This window comes from Gymnogyps californianus, chromosome Z, assembly GCF_018139145.2.
Source record: "Gymnogyps californianus isolate 813 chromosome Z, ASM1813914v2, whole genome shotgun sequence".
Classification (NCBI taxonomy): domain Eukaryota; kingdom Metazoa; phylum Chordata; class Aves; order Accipitriformes; family Cathartidae; genus Gymnogyps; species Gymnogyps californianus.
Window position 1 is genome coordinate 83922706 of NC_059500.1, and position 21654 is coordinate 83944359.

At 44.8% G+C, this 21654-nt stretch overlaps 1 protein-coding gene across 8 annotated transcripts in view; it reads right to left on the reverse strand.

Moving 5' to 3' along the window:
• Positions 1-21654, reverse strand: part of TCF4 (transcription factor 4) — a 244897-nt gene that overhangs the window by 106120 nt on the left and 117123 nt on the right. For all 8 annotated transcript variants that reach the window (XM_050913658.1, XM_050913662.1, XM_050913661.1 and 5 more), the window contains one exon: positions 17123-17187. In XM_050913658.1, coding sequence (XP_050769615.1) covers positions 17123-17187 — 65 coding nt within the window. The remainder of the gene's footprint in view (positions 1-17122; positions 17188-21654) is intronic.

Below are 21654 nucleotides of genomic sequence, written 5' to 3' on the forward strand. Positions count from 1 at the left end.
AAAAAGCACCTTTTTATGCTGACACAGGTAAAAATATAACAAGCTGGTATTCCAGTGAGTCAGAGCAGAGCATGCCACCCCAGCCCGCTCCTGCTCGCCGTGCTGCAAACTGCCTCCCGGTGAGGTCAGCACCGCAGGAGGAAAAAAACAACGCTTTTAAGTAAAAGCGAAGACCGCGTGTGTTCAATGAAAAGCCGAAGCACAAAATGCTGCAGTCGCATCCATGTTGCTGCAGCGTGCGCCGGGAGCCGGCTGGCCGCCGTGCGTCCCCAGCCCCACTGGCAGGGAGGGGACGGGAGCTGAAGTTCCGCTGCCTGGTGCATTAAGATCACCCAGTGGCTTCTTCACCCGTGCCAGGCACTGCCCGTACTCAACACCTTCACGCTTCTGGTCTATGTCTCTCTTCAGGATTGTCTCCTTAGTACGCACGCCCATCCAACGCCTGCCCGTGCCTGCACACCCTGGGTTACTGCAGCACTTTCCTGTGCTCACCAGGAGTACACCTGGGATTTCTTACTACAGGTAGATCTATTGCAAATATAGTAACCCAAGTATTCTCACACATGAAGGAAAACAGCCAGCAACACTTCGCCCTTACGGTACAATTTTCATCTGTTCATATACAAATTAAAGCAGATGCATCTGGTCACCTGCCCAAATTCAGGGAGGAGCAACATGTCTGTAAAGAGGCACGCTCTTTTAATTCAAAAGACATGGTGCTTGATTCGGTCCAAAAGGCTGTGCAGGCACTTATTCCGGTTAGTCTCGCCTACTGGGCTCCCACAGAGGTGGTACTTCAGGCACTGGGGAAGAACAGAGCCTCTACGCGTCCCGCTCGCTACCCAAGTGGTGCGCTTCCTCCCTCCTTTTTGCATGGCAAAGGGGAGGAGGATCGCCGCTATGGTGGAGGCAGTATTTTATCTTGCCCACGCTGCAGAGAGAAGCGTTGCTCCCGCTCTGCGATAATGCCGGTCTCAGGGAAACCAGCACGAGCCATCCAGTCAAAGGAAGCACCCGTGCGGGTTGGTGCTGATTTAAATGAGCCAGTATGGGACTGCATGGGGACATGCCTCCCTCTGGGTCTTCTCTTATGTTTCCTTTACATAGTCCTTTACTCCAGCTTGCACTCACAGCACTAACACAAGATATACCAACGCTTTCATAGTCAAAAGACGCAGAAAAGAGCTGATGTGGAGCAGAGCTCCGCAGGGATGGTACCACCACTTCAGACTAATACTAGGGACAAAAGTTGTCACAAAATGTGTAATTAGTTTATCTGAAAGAAATGATTTTTTTTAAAAATAAATCAAAGCCACTATGCTGAATTACTCTACAGAAAAGAAATATCAGGCTGAACAGAAGCACAGAGGAGAGCAAAGTTTCAGAGATACTGCTTTGTTCTTGACTTTCCTTAACGTCCTATAGAAATACATAGAACATATCTTAGAGCAATTGAATTGATAAAGGAATGAAGCAGGAAAAAAAAGGAAAATTTATAAAACCAAATAACTTCAGAATAAGATTCTAGTAACTGGAAAACTAAATGATACTGGCATAGCATTATTGTTCTCCTATCCAGATGGAGCAGCAAGAGTACATGAGGAAGAAGCCTTGTTCATCCTTGCTGGGCTACTTAAAAATACGCAACAAAAGGTGTCTTCCTATTGTACATTTGCAAATTCCAAAACTGTCTGTGCGGCTCTACACGTGTACGATCACATCAAATCTATCGTTATGATATCAGGATGTGCCATGTGCCCATAAAATATGACAAGCGGCAGAAATTTCCATATGTGACTCCAGTATCTCATGCCCGGGGATGAAGAAGGATATAGCTGCTACAGAACTCTGCTGATGCTGCCAGAAGAGCAGAGTGGTGACTTGCACTAACTGCGAATGTAGTTTCTCACAAGTCTTCCAAAGCCGGGCTAGGAATCAATCATTTTGCAAAGCCTGTCCAAGACTGGTCATCATGGAATAAAACTTCTAAAAATGATTGATTTAAACTGGAAATACATATTAAAAAGAAAATAGTAAGGATTCATGGAAAATTATCACTCTTCCATGCCCAAGGTTTAAAAAAAAAAGGGGGGAGCAGTGAACCAGGATGCAACTACTGAGTAGTGTTTTGGTCAGCAGTCACTGAAAGGGCATTAGAAAAAGGCAGAGGAGCTCTGGTCCCAACAAGACGCAGGCAGAGGGTAAGACACAGGCGACTCTTCTTGATGATGCCAGATGGCCTCACAAAACCTTTGTCTGAGGTTCTGAAAATTTTACTTTTCAGGACCAAGAAGGCAAGCAGGATTTTCAAACCGTGGGAACAACCTATTTCATATCTTCTTGTTCACAACAGATACATTAAAGACTATGTCGGTAAGCTGCAGTAGCCCACCGCTGCTTCCATGGCATGGGGAAGACGTGACAGTAAGGTGCCATAAAGCAACGGGCAGCTTCTTGCTCATTTTCTCTGTAGATGGCTATAATATGCTGGGCAGTTAATTGCCATTTTTTGCATTACATGAAATAATAAAAATGTAACTCTCTCCAAAAATTGGATTTGTCACAGCACCTTGTTATCCAGTGTAAAGGTAATGCTGTATATTATAGTGTATGTAAAAAAAGAGACAGAGAAATACCCAAGTGAGTTATATTTCAGCGATACAGTTGGTTTTTATTAGGCTTTATATGCATTTTTCCCCAGATACTTTTGAAAGACAAGGATGTGGGAAATATCCATAATTCTAACTGTAGTATAGCCTGTACCTTTACTATTTAAAAAAAAACATTTTCTCCTGACAGTCAACCAGGATCCATTTTCAAAGAAAGAAAATAGTTTAAAAAAAAAAAAAAAAAAAGACAGACCTATAAACGTGCAGACAGATGGCTATATTCTGTCATTAACTTCAAAACGAAATAAAAATATTAACTTCTCCATTGTTGCTAAACATACTGCAGCAAGACTTGAATGCCTGGCAGACATGCACCTCATCTGCTGCAAAGGCATAAAGAAATACCTGGCTCCTGTGTTATTATTATTTATTATTTGTTAAGCACCAACAATGTGTTCGGCACTTTTCAAAGCCAGAGCGAGGGGAAAAAAAATGCTTTAAAAATGCTGCTTCCAAGCTGAATACGGCTGAGAACACAAGACAGAGCAGGATGGCTGCACGGGAAGCACAGGCTGCAACCGAATGAAATACACATTTTAGAGGCATGAAAGGGCTCAAGCCCTGTTCCTCCACCTGCGAGGGACACATCCAACCCCTAAGACAGAGCCCTCACCCTCTAACCAGAGCAATCGTAACACCAGCCACAGACTGCAGCAAAACACAAGTCAGTTACGGGGAAAAAAAGCTATGAAAGGGGAACAATGAAAATCAAGCAAAACAGGAAAGGGGAAGCGAGAAAGACACACCACAAGGCATCGCTAAGTCGTTGGTTGATAGCCCCCAGTCTACAGATGTGGAGTCCTAACTTAGGCATTGCTGCACTGAAAATGTGGGTTTCTGCTCCCGAGCGGAGGATTAAGGGGCGATGATTCAGCTAACCCAGCTCCGGGAGCCGCTCACCGCACAAGAAGAGCGGTGCGTGCCCGTGCCACCCCCGGCCAGAGCCGCTGGGCACCACCAGCCACCTCCACCCCGGCCTCCCCGGGGGACCTCTCGCAGGGAACCGGGGCTCCTGGGCTCTGATCCTTCCTCTGCCCCGTGTCTCTGGGAACAGCTACACAACACTCAGGGGAGCCCTTCAGATAACTGGGGAGGCACCGAACGGCCATCTGTAACGTACGTGGGACTTAGGGACCCAAATCCTGATGCACCGGGAATGCACTGCACTTTGTGGCCCTACGGAAGTATTTTAATGCTGAATTAAAACAAGCTGGAAAAGCATCTTCAGATGGGCAAAGACAAAGGATTAGAAAAGAAGTAGGGAATGCTCCATGACAACTCTACAGCCATTTGATGTTGCTTGTGTGTTTGAGGTATCAGAGGGTTTTCTTTTTTTAGGCAGGCTGATAGCAGAACTTAGTCATTGTTTTTAATTATTCTGTACATAAATAGCTTGTAGGATTCATATCCTCATACATTCCCTGAAATCTCTACTTGTCAAAAGTAATTGCTCCTTTTTTAAGCCAAGAAGCAAAGGAATAAATCACACAACAACAGAAGCATGGCTAGAGTGTCTTCTTCCAAAGGAAAAAATATCACTAAGGTCAGCGCTGATGCCAGGCTGGACCAACGGCTAAGGCCGTAACGCTGCAATACTCAAAACACAGTCTTTCAAGTGGGATGTAAACATATTTCTTTTTTTTTCCAGCTATTAACAAGAAGGAAGTTAAAGAGCTTTCTGTGAAAATCAGGTGGCGAGAGTTTATTGGAATGTGAAAGCTCTTAAAAATATACAGATCGTGGGCTTGTGTTTATCTGGCCCTTCCCAGAGAGTACGCAGTAAAACAGGTGAAGAAATTCCACAGGCAATGCAGCAAGAATGATCTGCTGTCTAAATGTACGGCACTTGTTTGTTAAAACACCAATTTCTCAGTGTATCCATGTACTGAACTATTTACTTCTGTATTTGAATGACCTAAAATATAATTATTAGCCCGTGCAAAGTGTAAACAAAAGACACGCACTAGATTTTGAAACTCAGAGAGACTTGGACAACTTACAGACTGCTTAAATTACAACTAGAAATACTGTAAAGAAGTTTGCAAAATGAGAGAAATTTTATGACTTGTAGAAACGAATTAATAGCTGTCTTAGAAAGTATAGATCCTGACTAAATTTTGTGTGTAGTGTGTGTTTTGCAAATAGTGATTATTTTAATAATTAGCGTTCTCTATCTATCTGTGCTTGTAAAGAATCTTCTTTCTCCATTTTGAGCTGTTCTGTATGTGAAGTTCCTGTCTGCAGTCGCATGGTAATTAAGTGTGATTAAAGATGCTATTCATTCCCCTGCAAAGCAGCAGGTAACCACATGTCAGAAGGGGGTGGCGGGAGAACAGAGTAACTTCTGGGCAGTAAAAAGGCTATTGGAAATGGTCTGTTGGAAATGAGCAATGCGACAGCATACAGCAAACGCTACAAAAGTGGCCATGCGGGCTTGTGGCAACCGTGGGAGATCATCACGTTCAGAAACATCATGGTGACCTGAAGAAAATAATATTTAAAACAACCTCTTTATTTCTGTGTGCAATGGGCGATGCTGAGATCCCAGTCGTGGCCTGGACAGGACTGAGACAAGCTCTGTTCAGAACCACACCGAAAAGCACCCCACCACCGGCAGCCTAACCCAACGATAACAAACCAACCCGGCCTGTCCGAGATGAGTCAGAACCAGCGAGAAGCTACGGAAGGCAGATGCCTCCTGTGAAAGGGTAACTCCACCGCTGAAACGGTGGGAGAAACAGAGGGGAGGAACAGAAGACGACTCTCAAAAGACAACTGCTCCCAAAAGACAACTGCTCCCAGAAGACAAGATGACTATTTTGTCTGAGAGGTGTCAGAAATTAGGTCAATACTAGCATGCTGAAGCTTCCCCCAGAAATCCATTTCTTATAGCTATCTTATGTCTATCACAATCCTTTGTAATATCTAAACATATGAGCACGTGCTGTGTATGCGTGTTGTGTATGTGTGCGTACACACTGCATGCACATGAGCTCCTACCTTCTCTCTCCGTGTTTGCATAAAATTGCCAGTGAAAGCTGGAGATTTACTGAACCCTCTGGAAGTCAGTGACCCAAACCACTTGATAGCTGAGGCAATGGGCACAGCCTGGAATATGGAAATTCCACTTAAACACAAGAAACCACTTTTTTACTGTGAGGGTGGTCAAACACTGGAAGAGGTTGCCTGGAGAGGTTGTGGGTCTCCATCCTTGGAGACATTCAACACCCATCTGGTCATGGTCCTGGGCAGCCTGCTTTAGCTGCTCCTGCTTGAGCAGGGGCTTGGATGAGGTGACCTCCAGAGGTGCCAACCTCAACGGTTCTGTGAGTAAAGCTCTAAAGCTATAGTGTCTTTAATGAGACTATATCCTTGTCCTCACAATCATCACACTGATAAGATTTTCTGATAATCCAAGAAGTGGTATATTTCTTCAGGACTTGCTTGAACTGTCACTACCTTGCAGCTGAGCTGAGCTGGATTATCTAACGGGCCTAGAAGGCTCGTTACGTGAGTGATTCAGAAAGAACGTGGCTTATTAATGGAGCCAGGGAAAGGAACAGCTAGTTCACCACTGAGACGTGAACACACGGCTACATAGGAGACTGTCACCTTTGGAGAAAGCAATGAATGGTTGGTAAATGCCACTGTTTGCACCAAGCGTGCAATGAAAATGCTTTCAGCTACTATTCTACTGGACCAATTTTTTGCTTTTTAGGGTTTATGCATTTATATTAGCAAAACCTGCCAAACCATACCTTATATGCCAAGGAGAGCATCCCCAGCTATCACCCTTGTACGCCACAGCACTCAATAGTCAATTCTGAGTCCTGAAAATTGCCAGAATTAGTCAAAGCGCAGCCTGCCTTTTTGCTGGAGGTCTTCCATCAAACACTGACCAGACCTGAACCAGTAACGTGCAGCATAGCGAGCCCACAACCTGCCACGGTACAACTGCAGGCAAGCATCATTCCCCTTTTTATCGCATTCACGATAGCACGGAAAGTCAGAGTGCAGCGACTGCGAAGGCAAACCAAGCTCCTATTAGCACTCAACCACAACATAAACCTATTATTGCACATTACAAATCGCAGTGTTATTCTGTTGCCAGGTTATAAGCTCCAGAAAGGTGCCCTTGGAATGCTCACTTCCAACAAAATAGCCCTCAGCTTAACATTTGATCCAAAGGGCTAAGAGAAAAGCACTCCTTTTACCACTAAATTGCAGTGTTGGGTTTTAGCATTTCTTCAATTATGATATGGACAATGAAACCGTGTCTTTCTGGATGCATGAGGAATTCTGCTAAATGAGCCATTCAGACATCTGAACTTAACTCTGTTCCTTTAATACATTTGATTAACATGGAAATTTTATCTCTTATGTCATTATTTTAGTGCTGTAACATCAAAAACATTAGTCCACAATGTACCCATGATCACAGGAGGATAGTTTATGGGCGCTAGAACTAATTTCTGGAGCAGGAGAAATTATTCCACCTCCCAAAGCGAGATGCTTGATCAGAAACGACCACAGAGGTGAATCTTCTCCCACTATAAATTACCACAGAAGTTACCAGGCAAAATTCTCCTTCCCAGCCCCACCAAACTCAACGGGACTTCTGCCACCGACCTCGCGGTAGCCAGAATTTTATCCATTCACATTGATCGTTTGTCCTTGGGGCAGGAACGTGTACTGACAAAGTCAGGAAAAGCCAGATTCAGAGTTCACCTACTCCATCTCCTTACCCCACGTACAAGATTATACCTACACAAGAGGTTAGTACGGCTGTAATCGCTGAGGAGGAATTTTGGACTCTAGGGGCAAGGAGCTCTTTCTCTTTGCATTCGCTTTAGCCAAAGGCCAAAGATACAATGCAGCGTAATTCTATTTTGTACCGTGTTTCCTATGGAGCACATCACATCCACGCACAGCTGTGGCTGGTAAGTACATAGTGCCCAGTCCAGAAGTCAGAGCGTTCAAATACTTAAAAGCAAATAAACAAAGTGCTGGAGCTTTTGTTAAGGGCATTGACACTGCACATCTCATCACCAAAAATGGATTAGCAATAGACTTCATAGGAACCTAAATTCCTTGGTACCTTAGGTATCTTTTATCACTTTAGTACAGCTTTTGTGTGTTTTTTATAGGGAGGGAGAACGAAGGAGAAATTATTATAGGTAAAGGAATCTTGCCATCAGAATGTGAGGAAACCTAGTTATTTGACTAAGCAAAAAAATACTAAGTAATTTGTAACAGCAGAATAAAATGAACTTGCTGTGTCTCCAGAGGTCTGCAATATGATCTTCAGAAAAGGTAGCTTGCCAATTTAATTGAGGTAGGAGTTATTTAATTTTTTTATATACAGGTATAGTTTTCAATAAAACTACATATGCCTATAATACTGCAATGGCAGATGTGTCTCGATTATTAGAGGTGGGCTCTAGGGAATATATACAATGGATCTTGAAATCCGTAAGCAGCTGTTTGGAAGGGAGGGGTGGAACATTGCAACACACACACATGTTCCTTAAGTGCAGTAATGTTTTGTTATTTTACTGCAGGTGTATTACAGAGATGAAATTTAATAACTTATTGTATACAATACCAATAAAACGGAAAGATTCTTTGCCCTGACGTTCATGAACAAAGTACAAATTAGAAGCAGTTCAGAGCGCAGCAGCTCCGTGCGCAGACACACACACACCGCCTCGGTTCACACCTTCCCTGTCTGCAGTCACGATACCGTCTTTCTTTATTGTTTACTATGAAAAGGTGGGCAGGCCATAAAAAAGGAAAAAAGAAAGCAAACCCCCAAAGTGCTCTGCAAGATAGTGAAGAACGTGGTGTTGATCAAATTCAAGAAAACCAAGAGCATTTAAATGCACAGGGCAGCGCTCGTGCCTTCGTTGGTGAGGTCTCTGAGATGCGGGAAGCCCTTGTGCGATGCTACCAGAGTTATTTTTGTAATAGTTATTCTTTAGGGGCTTAAATCAGAAGCCTGATTTCAGAATATGCATTAGTCTCAATCTCATGCTGAATGAAGCACTGAAGAAGGACCTTTTAAAAGTACGTATCAGATAAAAAGATAATCCCTCCTGCTTTTTTTTTTTTCCCTTCTGTCTTTGCTGGACTCCTCTTCGTATAATTAGAGATGTTGCAACAATTCAATAATTCACAGCAGAAAAAGGAAGTCCCAGCACTTCTGGAAGAAAAAAGAAAATGGGCAATAGCTATTTCTGTCCATTCTCTTCTCAGCATGAGAAGAACAGCGTTATGCAAGGATTTACAGCCTTACTGGACACACAGACAGGCGGGCATGGGCAGCTGGGCTGAGTTAATCCATATGCACTTGCTGCAGAAGCCGCCTATGTCTTTCATTTCCATTACACTCATTTTAAAGTTGTCCAGCAGTATTTCTGTTACTTCTATACAAAATCTCTGTCAAAGGTGTCATATCCTCCCTCCACCACGCTCACTGAGCCACAAACACTCAGAAATTAAAATCCAAGGCCTTCCTTGCCTTCCTCCATGGGAAACGTTCAGACGGCTATTGTAGGTGGGGGACAGAACGGGATGGGGCAGGAGGGAAGCGGGGAGCATGTCAGCCACGCGGCCACCTGCTCAAGGAGAAAAAGCCAATGACTTCTCCCCTCGGAGCGAGCTATGACACCGAAAGGATAAAACGCCACATGCATCTAATAAGAAACCCTTCTGAGAAAGCACCTTGGCTGTCCCAGCTGAATGGAGAGGGGGCCACAAGACCCATCGTGTGCCAAAGGCTCCTCTCACCCATCACAGAGGGACAGGGGAGAAATAAAAGGTGGGAGGTAAAGGAGAGAGGATCCACGACCACGCAGGCGGAGGGACGTCAGGAAAGAGCGTGCAGCGTCTGTAAGGAGACTGCAATGTCCAACAAATACTTGGAGTCAGATCCGATGGGAGAGGATACAGGAGAACATTAGCAGCTACAGGAAGGCTGAACTCCAGTTGGGTCTGCATGAACTTTCAAATGAGTTTCTAGAAACCTCAGCCAGAACTGGCATATTCACTTGCCATGGCAGCCTGCTGTGCCCTTGATCATAAGCCTCTTGGAAACCCGCACCACTGCTTCCAGAGGGCCGGGGTGGGGTAGAGATTTTGGAGTGAGAGAAGGGAACACAGGAAAGCAAGGAGGAAGAGAGGAGTCGGAGAAAAAGTACTGAAAGGAAGACGGAGAAGAGGCAAGTTAAATGATATATGTTGTGTTGCAGTGCAGAGATGCTCTCTGCAGGAACGCTGTCCTGCCAGTCACATCCCTCTGACTTCTCAGGATCTCGGAGCCTACTCCTTTCTGATCTGGATTCCTTGAATAAATTGCTACCGATACGGTCCCTCAGGAAATCCTGGAAAGCCAGAGAGCTGCTGCAGGTTTGGGTGGACTGCCCTCGGATGCCTACGGCATTGTAAATGCACGAAGGAGCCATTTTGTTGCAGCCTCTAATGCTGCTTGTTTGAACGGAAGCTGCAACAAAAACAAAGTTAAACATCACGCCTATGTCATGCCGGTGGTTGGCCTTTCTTTTTACCGTGATATCTTGAATCAAGCTGAAGGCTAGCAGATATCATCTCAATCTGGATAAGGTTTATTATATTTTGGTAGCAGTTGTGTTTTATTAAAAAAAGGGGGGGGGGGGGGGGGGGGGGGGGCAAAAAAAAAAAGCTGGCTAAGCTGGTACAACTCCACTAGCTTCTACCTTAACACTTCATTCCAGAGTCAGCTTTTAACAGTGGGATGGTTCCAACTGGCCTCCAAGAGTATTTCTTGAACATCAAGTAAATCAGTACATCCAAAACCAACATTTAGACTCACTTTCTAAAGGACTTAGTAGTAAAAATAAGTCATCTTAGGATTTAGGGATTTTGCTTTAACTTAAAACACCTTGAAAGCTAAGTATCTGTTACTATGCATTTGCCAAAAAGGCATAATCCAAATTTTCAAAGGACCGTCTAATTTATTCCCACATACAATCTCGTGCGTTGCCTTGGAAATCTATGGTGTATGTTTTCTGGCCATCAAGCTCATTTTACAGTTCTCTTTATTCATTGCTTTTTTGAATTAACTATTGCTCAGAAAGGCGCAATAGCTCTGGATTACTCAAAGTCGGTCTCATTGACTATTAAACGATTAGTGGAGCCACACTACTGTAAGCAACACACATTACCATTAGTCTAATAATAGTATTTTGCGTATCCAGATCCTCTTGCACTAAGGAATATCAGTGTTTTATAAACACTGTAGAATTCATAGAATCATAGAGTCACAGAATGGTTTGGGTTGGAAGGGACCTTTACAGTCATCTAGTTCCAACCCCCCTGCCATGGGCAGGGACACCTTCCACTAGACCAGGTTGCTCAAAGCCCCGTCCAACCTGACCTTGAACACTTCCAGGGAGGGGCATCCACAGCCGCTCTGGCCAGCCTGTTCCAGTGCCTCACCACCCTCACAGTGAAGAACTTCTTCCTTACATCTAGTCTAAATCTCCCCTCTTTCACTTTAAAGCCATTACCCCTTGTCCTCTCACTACATGCCCTTGAAAAAAGTCCCTCTCCAGCTTTCCTGTAGCCCCCCTTTAGGTGCTGGAAGGCTGCTAGAAGGTCTCCCCGGAGCCTTCTCTTCTCCAGGCTGAACAACCCCAACTCTCTCAGCCTGTCTTCACAGGAGAGGTGCTCCAGCCCTCTGATCATCTTCGTGGCCTCCTCTGGACTCGCTCCAACAGGTCCATGTCCTTCTTATGTTGGGGACCCCAGAGCTGGATGCAGTGCTCCAGGTGGGGTCTCACGAGAGCGGAGTAGAGGGGGAGAATCCCCTCCCTCGACCTGCTGGTCATGCTTCTTTTGAAGCAGCCCAGGATACGGCTGGCTTTCTGGGCTGCAAACGCACATTGCAGGGTCATGTTATGCTTCTTGTCAAGCAACACCCCCAAGTCCTTCTCCACAGGGCTGCTCTCAATCCACTCATCGCCCAGCCTGTGTTTGTGCTTGGGATTGCCCTGACCCATGTGCAGGACCTTGCACTTGGCCTTGTGGAACTTCATGAGGTTCGCAGGGGCCCACCTCTCAAGCCTGTCAGGGTCCCTCTGGATGGCATCCCGTCCCTCCAGCGTGTCGACCGCACCACACAGCTTGGTGTCGTCGGCAAACTTGCTGAGGGTGCGCTCAATCCCACTGTCCGTGTCGCCGACAAAGATGTTAAGCAGCGCCGGTCCCCGTACCGACCCAAGGAACGCCGCTCGTCACTGCTCTCCGCTTGGACGTCGAGCTGCTGACCGCAACTCTTTGAGTGCGACCATCCAGCCAATTCCTTATCCACCGAGTGGTCCATCCATCAAATCCATGTCTCATTAACACAGCCCCTCATTTTTAGCTGTCATTGGGAAACCGAAGCATGGTGATTTACAGGCTGATCCTCCAGCCAGAGCAATGTGCTCACGTTTCCTCCAGAGTGTTTCCCTGCTCCCACCACGACGCTCACACACACCCTTGCACCAGCCCCTGCTCTGCAACCGCTGATGCAGCCAAGCGCCTGATGCTCAGTTCCACCTACCAAATCATTTCTTCTAGCTCCTTCTGCCTTTACCTCTTTACAGTACTGATTTACACGAAGCTCTTTGAATAAAGACGCAGATGCATTGCTCTTCATTACCACGTGCAGACCCTTACTTACAATCTGAGTACCCAACCAAGAATACAGACTAATAAAGGAAAGTAGAATAAAGTTAGAGAAATCAAGTAGGTACGCTTTTTTTAATACCACTGCCTTGCTAATCCCCCCAAAACCAGCACAATATAAAAAAAAATTGATCTTTGGGGAAATGGTAAGTAGCACGGAATTAAGACAACATGCAAAATCCTGACTTCACTGAATGAAATGAGATTTTTGTCATTAACTTCAATGAAGCCAGTGTTTCAAAAGTGTCTTGACAACAACTTTGGTACATGTTTCTTAGATGACTTCTCTCTAATGGAATTAAATAGTTCCCAAGATAGGCTTTCTTCCATTCCCACTGTAATCAGTGTTGTATTTGCTATGGTTTTCAGTGAGAGCCCAATTGGGCCCTAGGCTCAGAAATAAAAATCATCTTGAAGTAAATGGGTTGCTGTGTATCTGACCTCTTCTCTCATTGGTGTGAACACAGCGCGGGGATGAAACCTCAGATCATTGCTGCTATTTGTGTGAAGAGAGGTTGTTGGTTTTTTTCCTACCAGAAGATTAATAGGTAGCAAGTTCAATATCGTTAGGTATTTAGTTTTCCTTAATTGTTCCAGGAACTCATCTACAGAGAGCAATGCATCACATCTGGAGGTAGCAATTTACCTTTCAGAAATCAACAAAATCTGCACGCTCCGCCTGGGTTTAGGAAAAAGGAGCTCACACAGCTACTGCCGCTACTCCAGTCCCTCGGATAACCCAAGGCTTCAGGGGATTCTCAACGATCCGCAATATCACCACCAATATTTCCTTTGGAATTCACCAAGTTTTCTTCAGTATCTTCTGTCTAGATAAGCTAATCTTTCTCAATACACGTGAAAGCACATCCTAGAAATCTTGCAATAGGCTTGTAGCTTTTAATTTTCTTTTAAGCCTGAAGGTTCATACTTGTTAATAATTTGGTGGATCCTGATAGTTCTGCAGCCTGGAGCACAGATAACAGATGGTCCAGCCTCGGCATTAAGCATTATTCCTTCTGTACCTTTCAGGAATTTGAGAGATTCTTATTTTAGAAATATTTTTTTCTCCTTCCTGTCTGGGCACTGGTCAACTGCTTCATCCACTTTTCCATTATATTTCAAGAAAGTGGATGCACACATGGAATCCTATTCCATGGATTGGAATTTTTATTATTTGCACTTTTATTGTAACATCTTCCTAATATTCCTTAAATTTTCATGAATGAAACCACAGAAAAGGAGAATGGGTAGGTAGGGTTTTCTCCATCAGTTTTTCATTGACCCTACACAACCACAGGGCACTGCCACGCAGATACAATCAACGATCCCTCCAGAGAGCTGACCATGTCTGTACCAACTCAATTCTGAGGAAACTCCAGAATTGGTCCACCAAAGTGGAAAAAATAATTATTCAATGCTATCATTCAAGGGGGAAAAAAAAAAAGGAAAGTATTAACTCTCATACTACAACCACAGACATTGGCTTGTTTACTGGAATAAATGTTGGGTTTTTTCGTGGTACCTTGACAGACCATATTCCCCAGCACAGAGGACAGGCAGCGGCACTGCGGTGCTCAGCATCTCCCCGGTTTGCACTGCGCGTCGGGGCTTATCCTCTTTTTCACACAATATGAAGGAGCTCGCCGAAAGGCTGGAGCTCGTTGGCACTTTCAGGTTTGTCCTCTCCTGCGTTCTGGACCAGAAGAGAAGTCTGGCGAGCAGGAGCGGCATGTGGAATTCTACTGCAGGTGGTTGGTGCTGCATGAAAAGACGAGGCGGAAACCGTGCTGCCTGTTTCTGCAGGCAACCGTCCTCGTTACGGCAATTACCCGGCAGTTCCCCACGAGGGGTTTCAGCTGTTTGCTGATCTGTCATTTGGCCGAGAGAGGCCAAGCCAGGCGGTGGCACGGCGCGAGCAGGGCTGGGTGGGGGCCCGCCGCTCCTGCCAGCCGTCCCCACGGGATTGATCCGAGCTGCCCCAACCCCTCCACGCTCCCAGCACCGCGGGTGCGGTGATGCTGCAGTCACGTCACACCGAGTAATTGCCATATCGTTTGACACTGGGGTTATCTGGAACCAGGTTGCTCTCCACTACCACCAAGAGCCTGTACAAAACGTCGCCTCGCTTTGGCTGAGACATAAAGCTGAGGATGCTTAAGAAAAAATTATCTGTTCACGGCAAACTGTCTTCTCAAGCCTACAGCCGCACCTCTGCCCTTAGTTTCTAAGATTAACTTTCTACTCCCAAATTAAAGAAAATACACATCTGTGCCCTGCAAGTATTCACAGATATGGGTGTGCACAAAGAGGCCGCAGTACGAGTCGCATTAAGACTCCACGCACAAGGCACATAGAGACCATATAACTTATTTAGGTGTAATGCCATTTTGAACTCAGAAACAATTTCTAACTTACTTGCAGTATCATGAGATCATTCAAACGCAGTAAGGCTGAAACAAAAACTAAAAGCAAAATGCAGCAAAGAAAAGGTATGTTTTCAGATGAAATGTGAAACTGCAGCAGACCCAAGAGAGCAGCAGAGTGGGATCTCCAGGAGGCTGGAGCTGCAGAGGAGACGGGTCTCATCCTTGGATGAGGTGCTACTATGTGCTGGGGACAATATCCCCAACGCTGTGCAAGCACTGGGGACAGAAACATCCTGCTACCGCCTAACAATAGAAAGCAAAAGCATACAAGGATTTTAAAGCAAAGAGGACTAGCCAGAAGTGACTTCTAAAATTAATTAAGAGCTACTGCAGTTGTTTTGGTCAGATGAGGGTAGGGTTACACATGTGGTGATCTGCACTTATCTGTGCTGGTTATTGCAAGTGAAATCAGTAAGTCACTTATCGATTCACTAAAGAGTTATGTATGTGAAGGTTCAGTGCATCACTAAGTTTACTTTCAAGGCTTGGCCTGTAAACCTTCACCAGTGAGCAGCTCTGTAACCTTTCAGTTTGTTCCGCATAGAATTAAACATGTGCAATTGTACTTTAAGCAAGGCAAAGCAGCCTTCCCTTGTCGCCTCTCCCAGTCCAAGCTCCGCATGCGAAACCTCGCGCAGGAAACGTCCCCAAAACTCAAACAACGCGGACGACGACCAGTAAGCGCAGGGGCCTCTCCAGCAGCAGAGCAAACCTCACCTCCCTCCGGGCTCACGCCGGCCCCGTAGCAGAGGGGGCAAAGCAGAGCAGCTCCGTGCCGGCCAGCGGAAGGGGCCCCACCGTCACCTGCGCAGGGAAGCTGCCGCCAGCCGCCGGCTCCCCCGACCCTGCCTCCACCTCCAAAACCAGACCCCGCAGGCAGGGCCCCGCGCAGGAACCCACAGCTTTGCAGCAGGGGCGCGGGGCTCGCGGCCCTGATCCTTGCCGCCGCCGCTCGTGTTCCCGGGATGCTTCCCCTGCGCTGGCCGCGGGAGCCCCTCCGGCCACGGGAGCCCGTCCAGGCACAGGGGCCGGGATGCGCCCTGGCACACGCCGGGCTGCGGAGGGAAGGGGCACGCCGCGACAGCCGGCTGAGAGCACGGCCCCGGCCTCCAGACGCTACTGATGGCATACACGTGCGCACTGCGAACAGAAATTGCTGTTTAATTGCTCAAATGGTTTCATTCTTCTACATTCATTTCTACACTAAATGTTTAAAAAAAACCAACCAACAACATAAGAACAGACTGTTTCCCCATATTATTAAAGAACATAGACATACGAAAGGAAAGAAAGGATCAAGTATTTCCCTTTCCTATAGGGAAATAATATGCATTTTGGTGGTTTTTTTTGTTGGTGGTTTTTTTTTTTTTTCTGGCAGATTTGAACAGTATAAAGCTTTGAATATTAAGAAGGCTATTAAATTCTTTCAATAGTTTTCCAAAGTGCGAAGCTACTGCACTTAGAAAAAGGAAAGGAAGCCTAGCACTCTTCAAGAACAAAATGAATTTAAACACACAATTAATATTGCTACTGAAATTAAAAAGAAAATGTCTTTTAAAAAAATCAATTGTCTTGAAACAAAGCACAGACTTTTGGCTATTGATAGTATTTTTAGACTCAGACTTTCTCTGGAGACTTAAAAGTATGCAAATGCAAAGTGCAGAGAGGCACACACACACACATGCTATACCTTTGTATTACATTGGCATTTTATTATTTAATTAAACTACTCTTATTTTTCTAGCTCACGCATGCTTCCCTTGAGACGGCTTTGCTGTTAGCCTGCTGGCCTTGACTTCCAGCCAAAAACAATTCAGAAACAAAAAGGGACAACAAATCATATTTTCACAGACATTTTTATCCCTCAATACAACCTTGTTTTCACACAACATCATACAGATTCTATGAAAACTATAATTTATTGCAGTAGCCATCCAAAGCTAGGGGCTGACACAAGCTCTGCGGTGTGTTTCCACTTCTGTAATTTCTGAAGTTGTGCTGTTGGGAAGGACCCGCCATGCTGAACAGTGCGGCATTGTTGCAAGGGACAATAATCAATAGTTCACAGCAGCTCTGACTAGGGCGGTATTAGGTCAACCCAAGTACTCATAGCCTCCAGGAACTGTATCCTGGCTAGAAAAGCTCAGGCAGGAGCTTTAAAACCTGCATTTGCAAATAAAGCCCGTTTCTGAGAAACGCACATCTGCAGCCATCGCCGTTTATGATGGAGCCTATCCCTAAGATGTACAACTTTAAGAAGCAAACCTCATTTATCAGAGTATTTATCACAACCCCTCTGCTGAGCAGACTTTCACTTACCTGGTGGCAACCCTGTAAATTCGAATCTCTTCCATATGATGAGTATGAACCCCTTTCTGTTTTACCTGGTAACAAAAAAAAAAAAAAAAAAGATGTATAACAGACATAAACAGATACATATAGCTTCTCCGAGCGCTTTATATGATGTTCGCCACATTTTCCTAGTGCTGTTTACGTATGTAAAATAGGCACTGCTGACTGCGTAATGCATGTAGGCAACAGAAAGTGATTAACACTTTTCCATGCTGAGGATGGTGATGCGAAATAAACTTCCTAATCTCGGCTGTGCTGCTCCACACGCTTCCCGGAACTGGGATTTAACGGGCTTCCACCGGCTGGCTGAAGGTGTGAGCAGACCTCCTTCGTGCCTCCCCTCTGCCTTGGGGGCTGAGCACCCAGGCACCCCACCCATCCCACCACCCCACCGCCATGCCAGGGGCCCAGCGAGTCCCTCACCGGCTCTCCAGACAGCCAGCTTCACCCAGGAGCTGCTGGGGATGCGGCTCCCCGCTCTCCTTCCCAGGAGCAAATTCCCCCATGACCAAGGTGATGATGGAATTTACACTTGGGAGAGACATGGACTGGGAATTCACCATTTGCTACCAACGCTGGGGCTGCCCCAGCAGCGCTGGGACTTGAACGGGGGCCCAATGACTGCCGAGACTCTCTGCCAGCCCTAAGTACCCTTTTTTTTTTTCCTTTTTTCCCAGGAAGCCTTTAACACTCAGATCCAACAGCCTGACTTGCAGTACCGGTTACAGTTATGCCATATTTACAAAGGAAAATAAAGGTTCTTTCAGGTTTGAATGGCCAGACTCGAGCAAAATCAAGAAGGGAAGAGGTGGTTTCTGCAAAGCATTAAGTCATGGCTGAACAGCACCGCACCACGTGCTCCGGAGACAAAGAGCAGTCAAGAGGGCTGATACAAAACATATTGACACTAAAAGACCACCCTTATGGTGAGGATAATCACGGGAGGGGGGAGGTATTTTCTAACAAAACATCCAAGAACACAGTAAAAATCACTCATAAAATTAAAGTTTTTATTATAGGCTGGGGCATAAAACCCACAACACACAGTACCAGTTATTAGGGACCAGATGCTCAGTTTATCTCTGCGTGCAACTCCCAGCAATGCCGGGGACACCTCTGCACCTAGAGGCCAGGTTCACGTGGCTGCGTACCCCCACGTACGAGAGATGCCGTGACAGCCCTACACCAAACCCTGCGCCGCTGAGATAAAGCCGCTGTGCCAGTGCACCTATCGAAGCCATTAAAACACGTCCTTTAACTGCATTTGGAAATATCTGATTATAACGAAGACAACATCCACCGACCTCACGAACTGCCAGGGCCTGAGCAAGGCAGGCAGCGGATGAGGGGTCCCTGGCTGGCACTGCTACTGCCTGATGGACGCAGGGCTCTGCTGTGCTCGGTTTTCCCAACGCAATCCGAATTTCATAAAGAACCCATGGTGAGGCAGATCGTTAGACAAAGGATGATGGAGTTAATTTTAATCATTCCCAAAATGGTGTGGCCACATTCTGACTCCACAAGCCTTTCCTTTAATACATGGCTACTAGGTTTGATTGCCCTTTAGAGGTATTATTGATAAAGTTTGACTATTGCGAGTAGTTTGGAATTAAAAAAAATCATCTTTCTCCTCATCATAATTTAAGACTCTAGAGCTTGCTTTTGTTTCTCAATTATTTTTGGTTTTGTTGTTTTCCACATAAAGTAGTTACTTATACATGGGAACCTCCAAAATTTATTTGCAATTCATAGGACATTTGCAAATGTAATAACTTTTGAAAGCACTTGTATCTGGTTATACAAAAATGATGGATCACCCACTCCATAGCCCCCCTCAGGTTCAGAGTACTGGAAGCCTTTGCAGAAATAATTCAAGATTGAAATGACAATGAAATTTTAATCGTGAATCCCCGAGTCCAATGCCGAGACCTGAAAACAAAATGTCTTGCTGGCATGCCTGGAGTTACGTGTGCTACTTCCCATCACCCCAAGAGGGCCAGAAAGTCGATGCAAATAACAAGCGGTGAGGACGGGGGGAAAAAAAAAAATCCCAAACAGAAAAATAGGGTCGAGGGGAACCAAGTACAAGCAGCGACACAAGGTACTTTGAACGCGCCTCTCGCTGCTGCCTGGGTATCAGTAATCTTCTTTTCTATCGTATCAGACACAGGCAGCCTCATCTTAATTTCAGTTGTTAAAAAATATTTATCCAGATACAAAAATAAACCCACTGCAAATTACAAGTTGTCAGGGTTAAAATCTACTTCTATTTGTGTGGGGGAGGATAAGAGAACAGCATAGACATGAATCATTCTCAGTAATTTGAGTGTTTCCATGACATCAATGGGCACTCGTCCAGGACTCTGTCGAAGTCTGTGAGGTACCAAAGCGGCACAGCAGCCAGCAGGAGATTGACTTTTTTTTTTTAGGATTATGCTCCTTGTAAAGATTTCATCTATAGCATCCACTTTTACCACCAAACAGATAGCTTTGGAGATCATGAGTGAACACATTTCATTCTGATAGTGTAAGCCTTTAACTTTATTACATTTGTTGTTGTTGTTGTTGTTCCCACATACAGCTAGAAATCTGCCTCCTCGATTAAGAACAAATAACCAAAATTTACGAAAAAGTCAAGAAACCGTTAAAAAGATATACATACGTAGATTTTCACTATCAACTGTAATTATGAAATTGTCATACTTTTTGTAATGACACTTCATTTGGGGGGGGGGAAGATATCTTTTGTATAAACTGTCCATTTAAAATTAGCTACAGTCTTGATGTTGATTTTCTGCTTAAAATTCACTGGCACATTTGTTTCAGATAATAAAATTTGCAAGAGTGCTGATAATATGCAAGAGTAGGCTCTTTAAGCAACTATTTGTGCTCACAAATACAAAAGCTTCTCCTGAATTTCTACGTTTACTGTACATTATGCATCATTTTCAGTCACTTGAACACCCCAGCCTGTACTGTGCGTTTTCTGAGGTTTGCAAAAGCTAAAGATTCTCTCTTTTTTTTTTTAATGTTTTTAAAAAGAGAGAGCGTCTACAGCGATGTAGACACCCGACGCATTCACTGCGGAATTTTCGAGACAACCCTCTAGTACTAGAATGCGGCAGCCGCTGCGGATATTTTTTGGCACAAAGACAATGGTGGCAGTGCCAAGCCCCATGGCTAAAACTACTCAAAAGAGGCATAAGGGTAGCATTAATCGTTCAAGTCTTTTACTGCATGGAGTACTGTTGTCCATATTTTAAAACCTAAAAGTACCCGTTAGTAATATTTGTTGTAAGCCAGGAAAGAAAAAAAAAAAAAAAGAAAAAAAAAAAGGGAGCCTGAAATAGAGACGAATAACAAATCTTGTCAGGCATCTGATTAATTTTTTCTACCTAGAGGACCAAATGCTAAAATGTGCCATTTGTTACCAGCACTCCGAACACGCAACACGATCTATACCCTTCCGTGGCTTTATGATCTGACAATTGAAACAAAGCTCCATGGAAGAAGTTGACCTACAAAGCCTGGTGAATAACTTTCAAGTATGCACTTGTTCTTTAGGTAAGGCAGAAAAAGCATCTCCATAATTATCGGAGGCAATAACTTAGCGTGTGTGTGTGTATATATATATATTCAATTAATTGACACAATGCATGCCAATCAAAGGAGAGACAAAGAAAGAACTACATGCAGCTCCTGTTTTCTGACAAACACTGAATCTCAAGTCTCTGCTCTCTAAATACCTCTAGAAAAAAATACTGCTTATCTTTACTAAACTAAAGCGATTGCTTCATAAATATTTTGTTTGCATTTTTGTTTAACTGCAGAAAATAAAAGCAGCACAGGATTGCCAATCAATCAATAAAGAAGCCACTTGCCTTTCCATGGTGTACTTTGAAAAATTAATCAAATTAAGTAGAAAATTTAAGCAACTTCCAAAGCACAAATGCAAGTCATCTGATTCCCCACTCTCTTTTCCCCTGCCCTGGGAGATAGGGCACCTTGGCTTTTTTCTGCGAGGCAGAATGAGAGGCATGAGGCAACTCTTTCCATCTGCAGAGAAAAGGAAGTGAAGCTATTTCTATAAATGACTTCAATTCATTGTTTACATTGATTTCATGTTTGACATATTTTTTTGAGAGATGCGTTCAACCAGAATATTCTAATTCAGGTTTCCGCTGCCCTACATTTGGAGTTTAGTTCTTGGTTAGACTGAAGAAGGGAAACCTATCGGGGGGGGGGGGGGGGGGGGGGGGGGGGGGGGGGGGGGGGGGGGGGGGGGGGGGGGGGGGGGGAGAAGAAGTAATTGTATTAGGGATTGGAATTTTAATGGCTGTGAATTTCAGTCTGTTCAGGTCTGCAATTTTGCTTAAACCTATTTCTTATTTTATTACTGCATTTCTAGCATTTTTGGAAATTAATGATTGTTCCCTCTGATGTCCGACGTCTCAAATGCATCCTGAAGGGAGCCCAATCGATTCCCCTACAGAGAATGA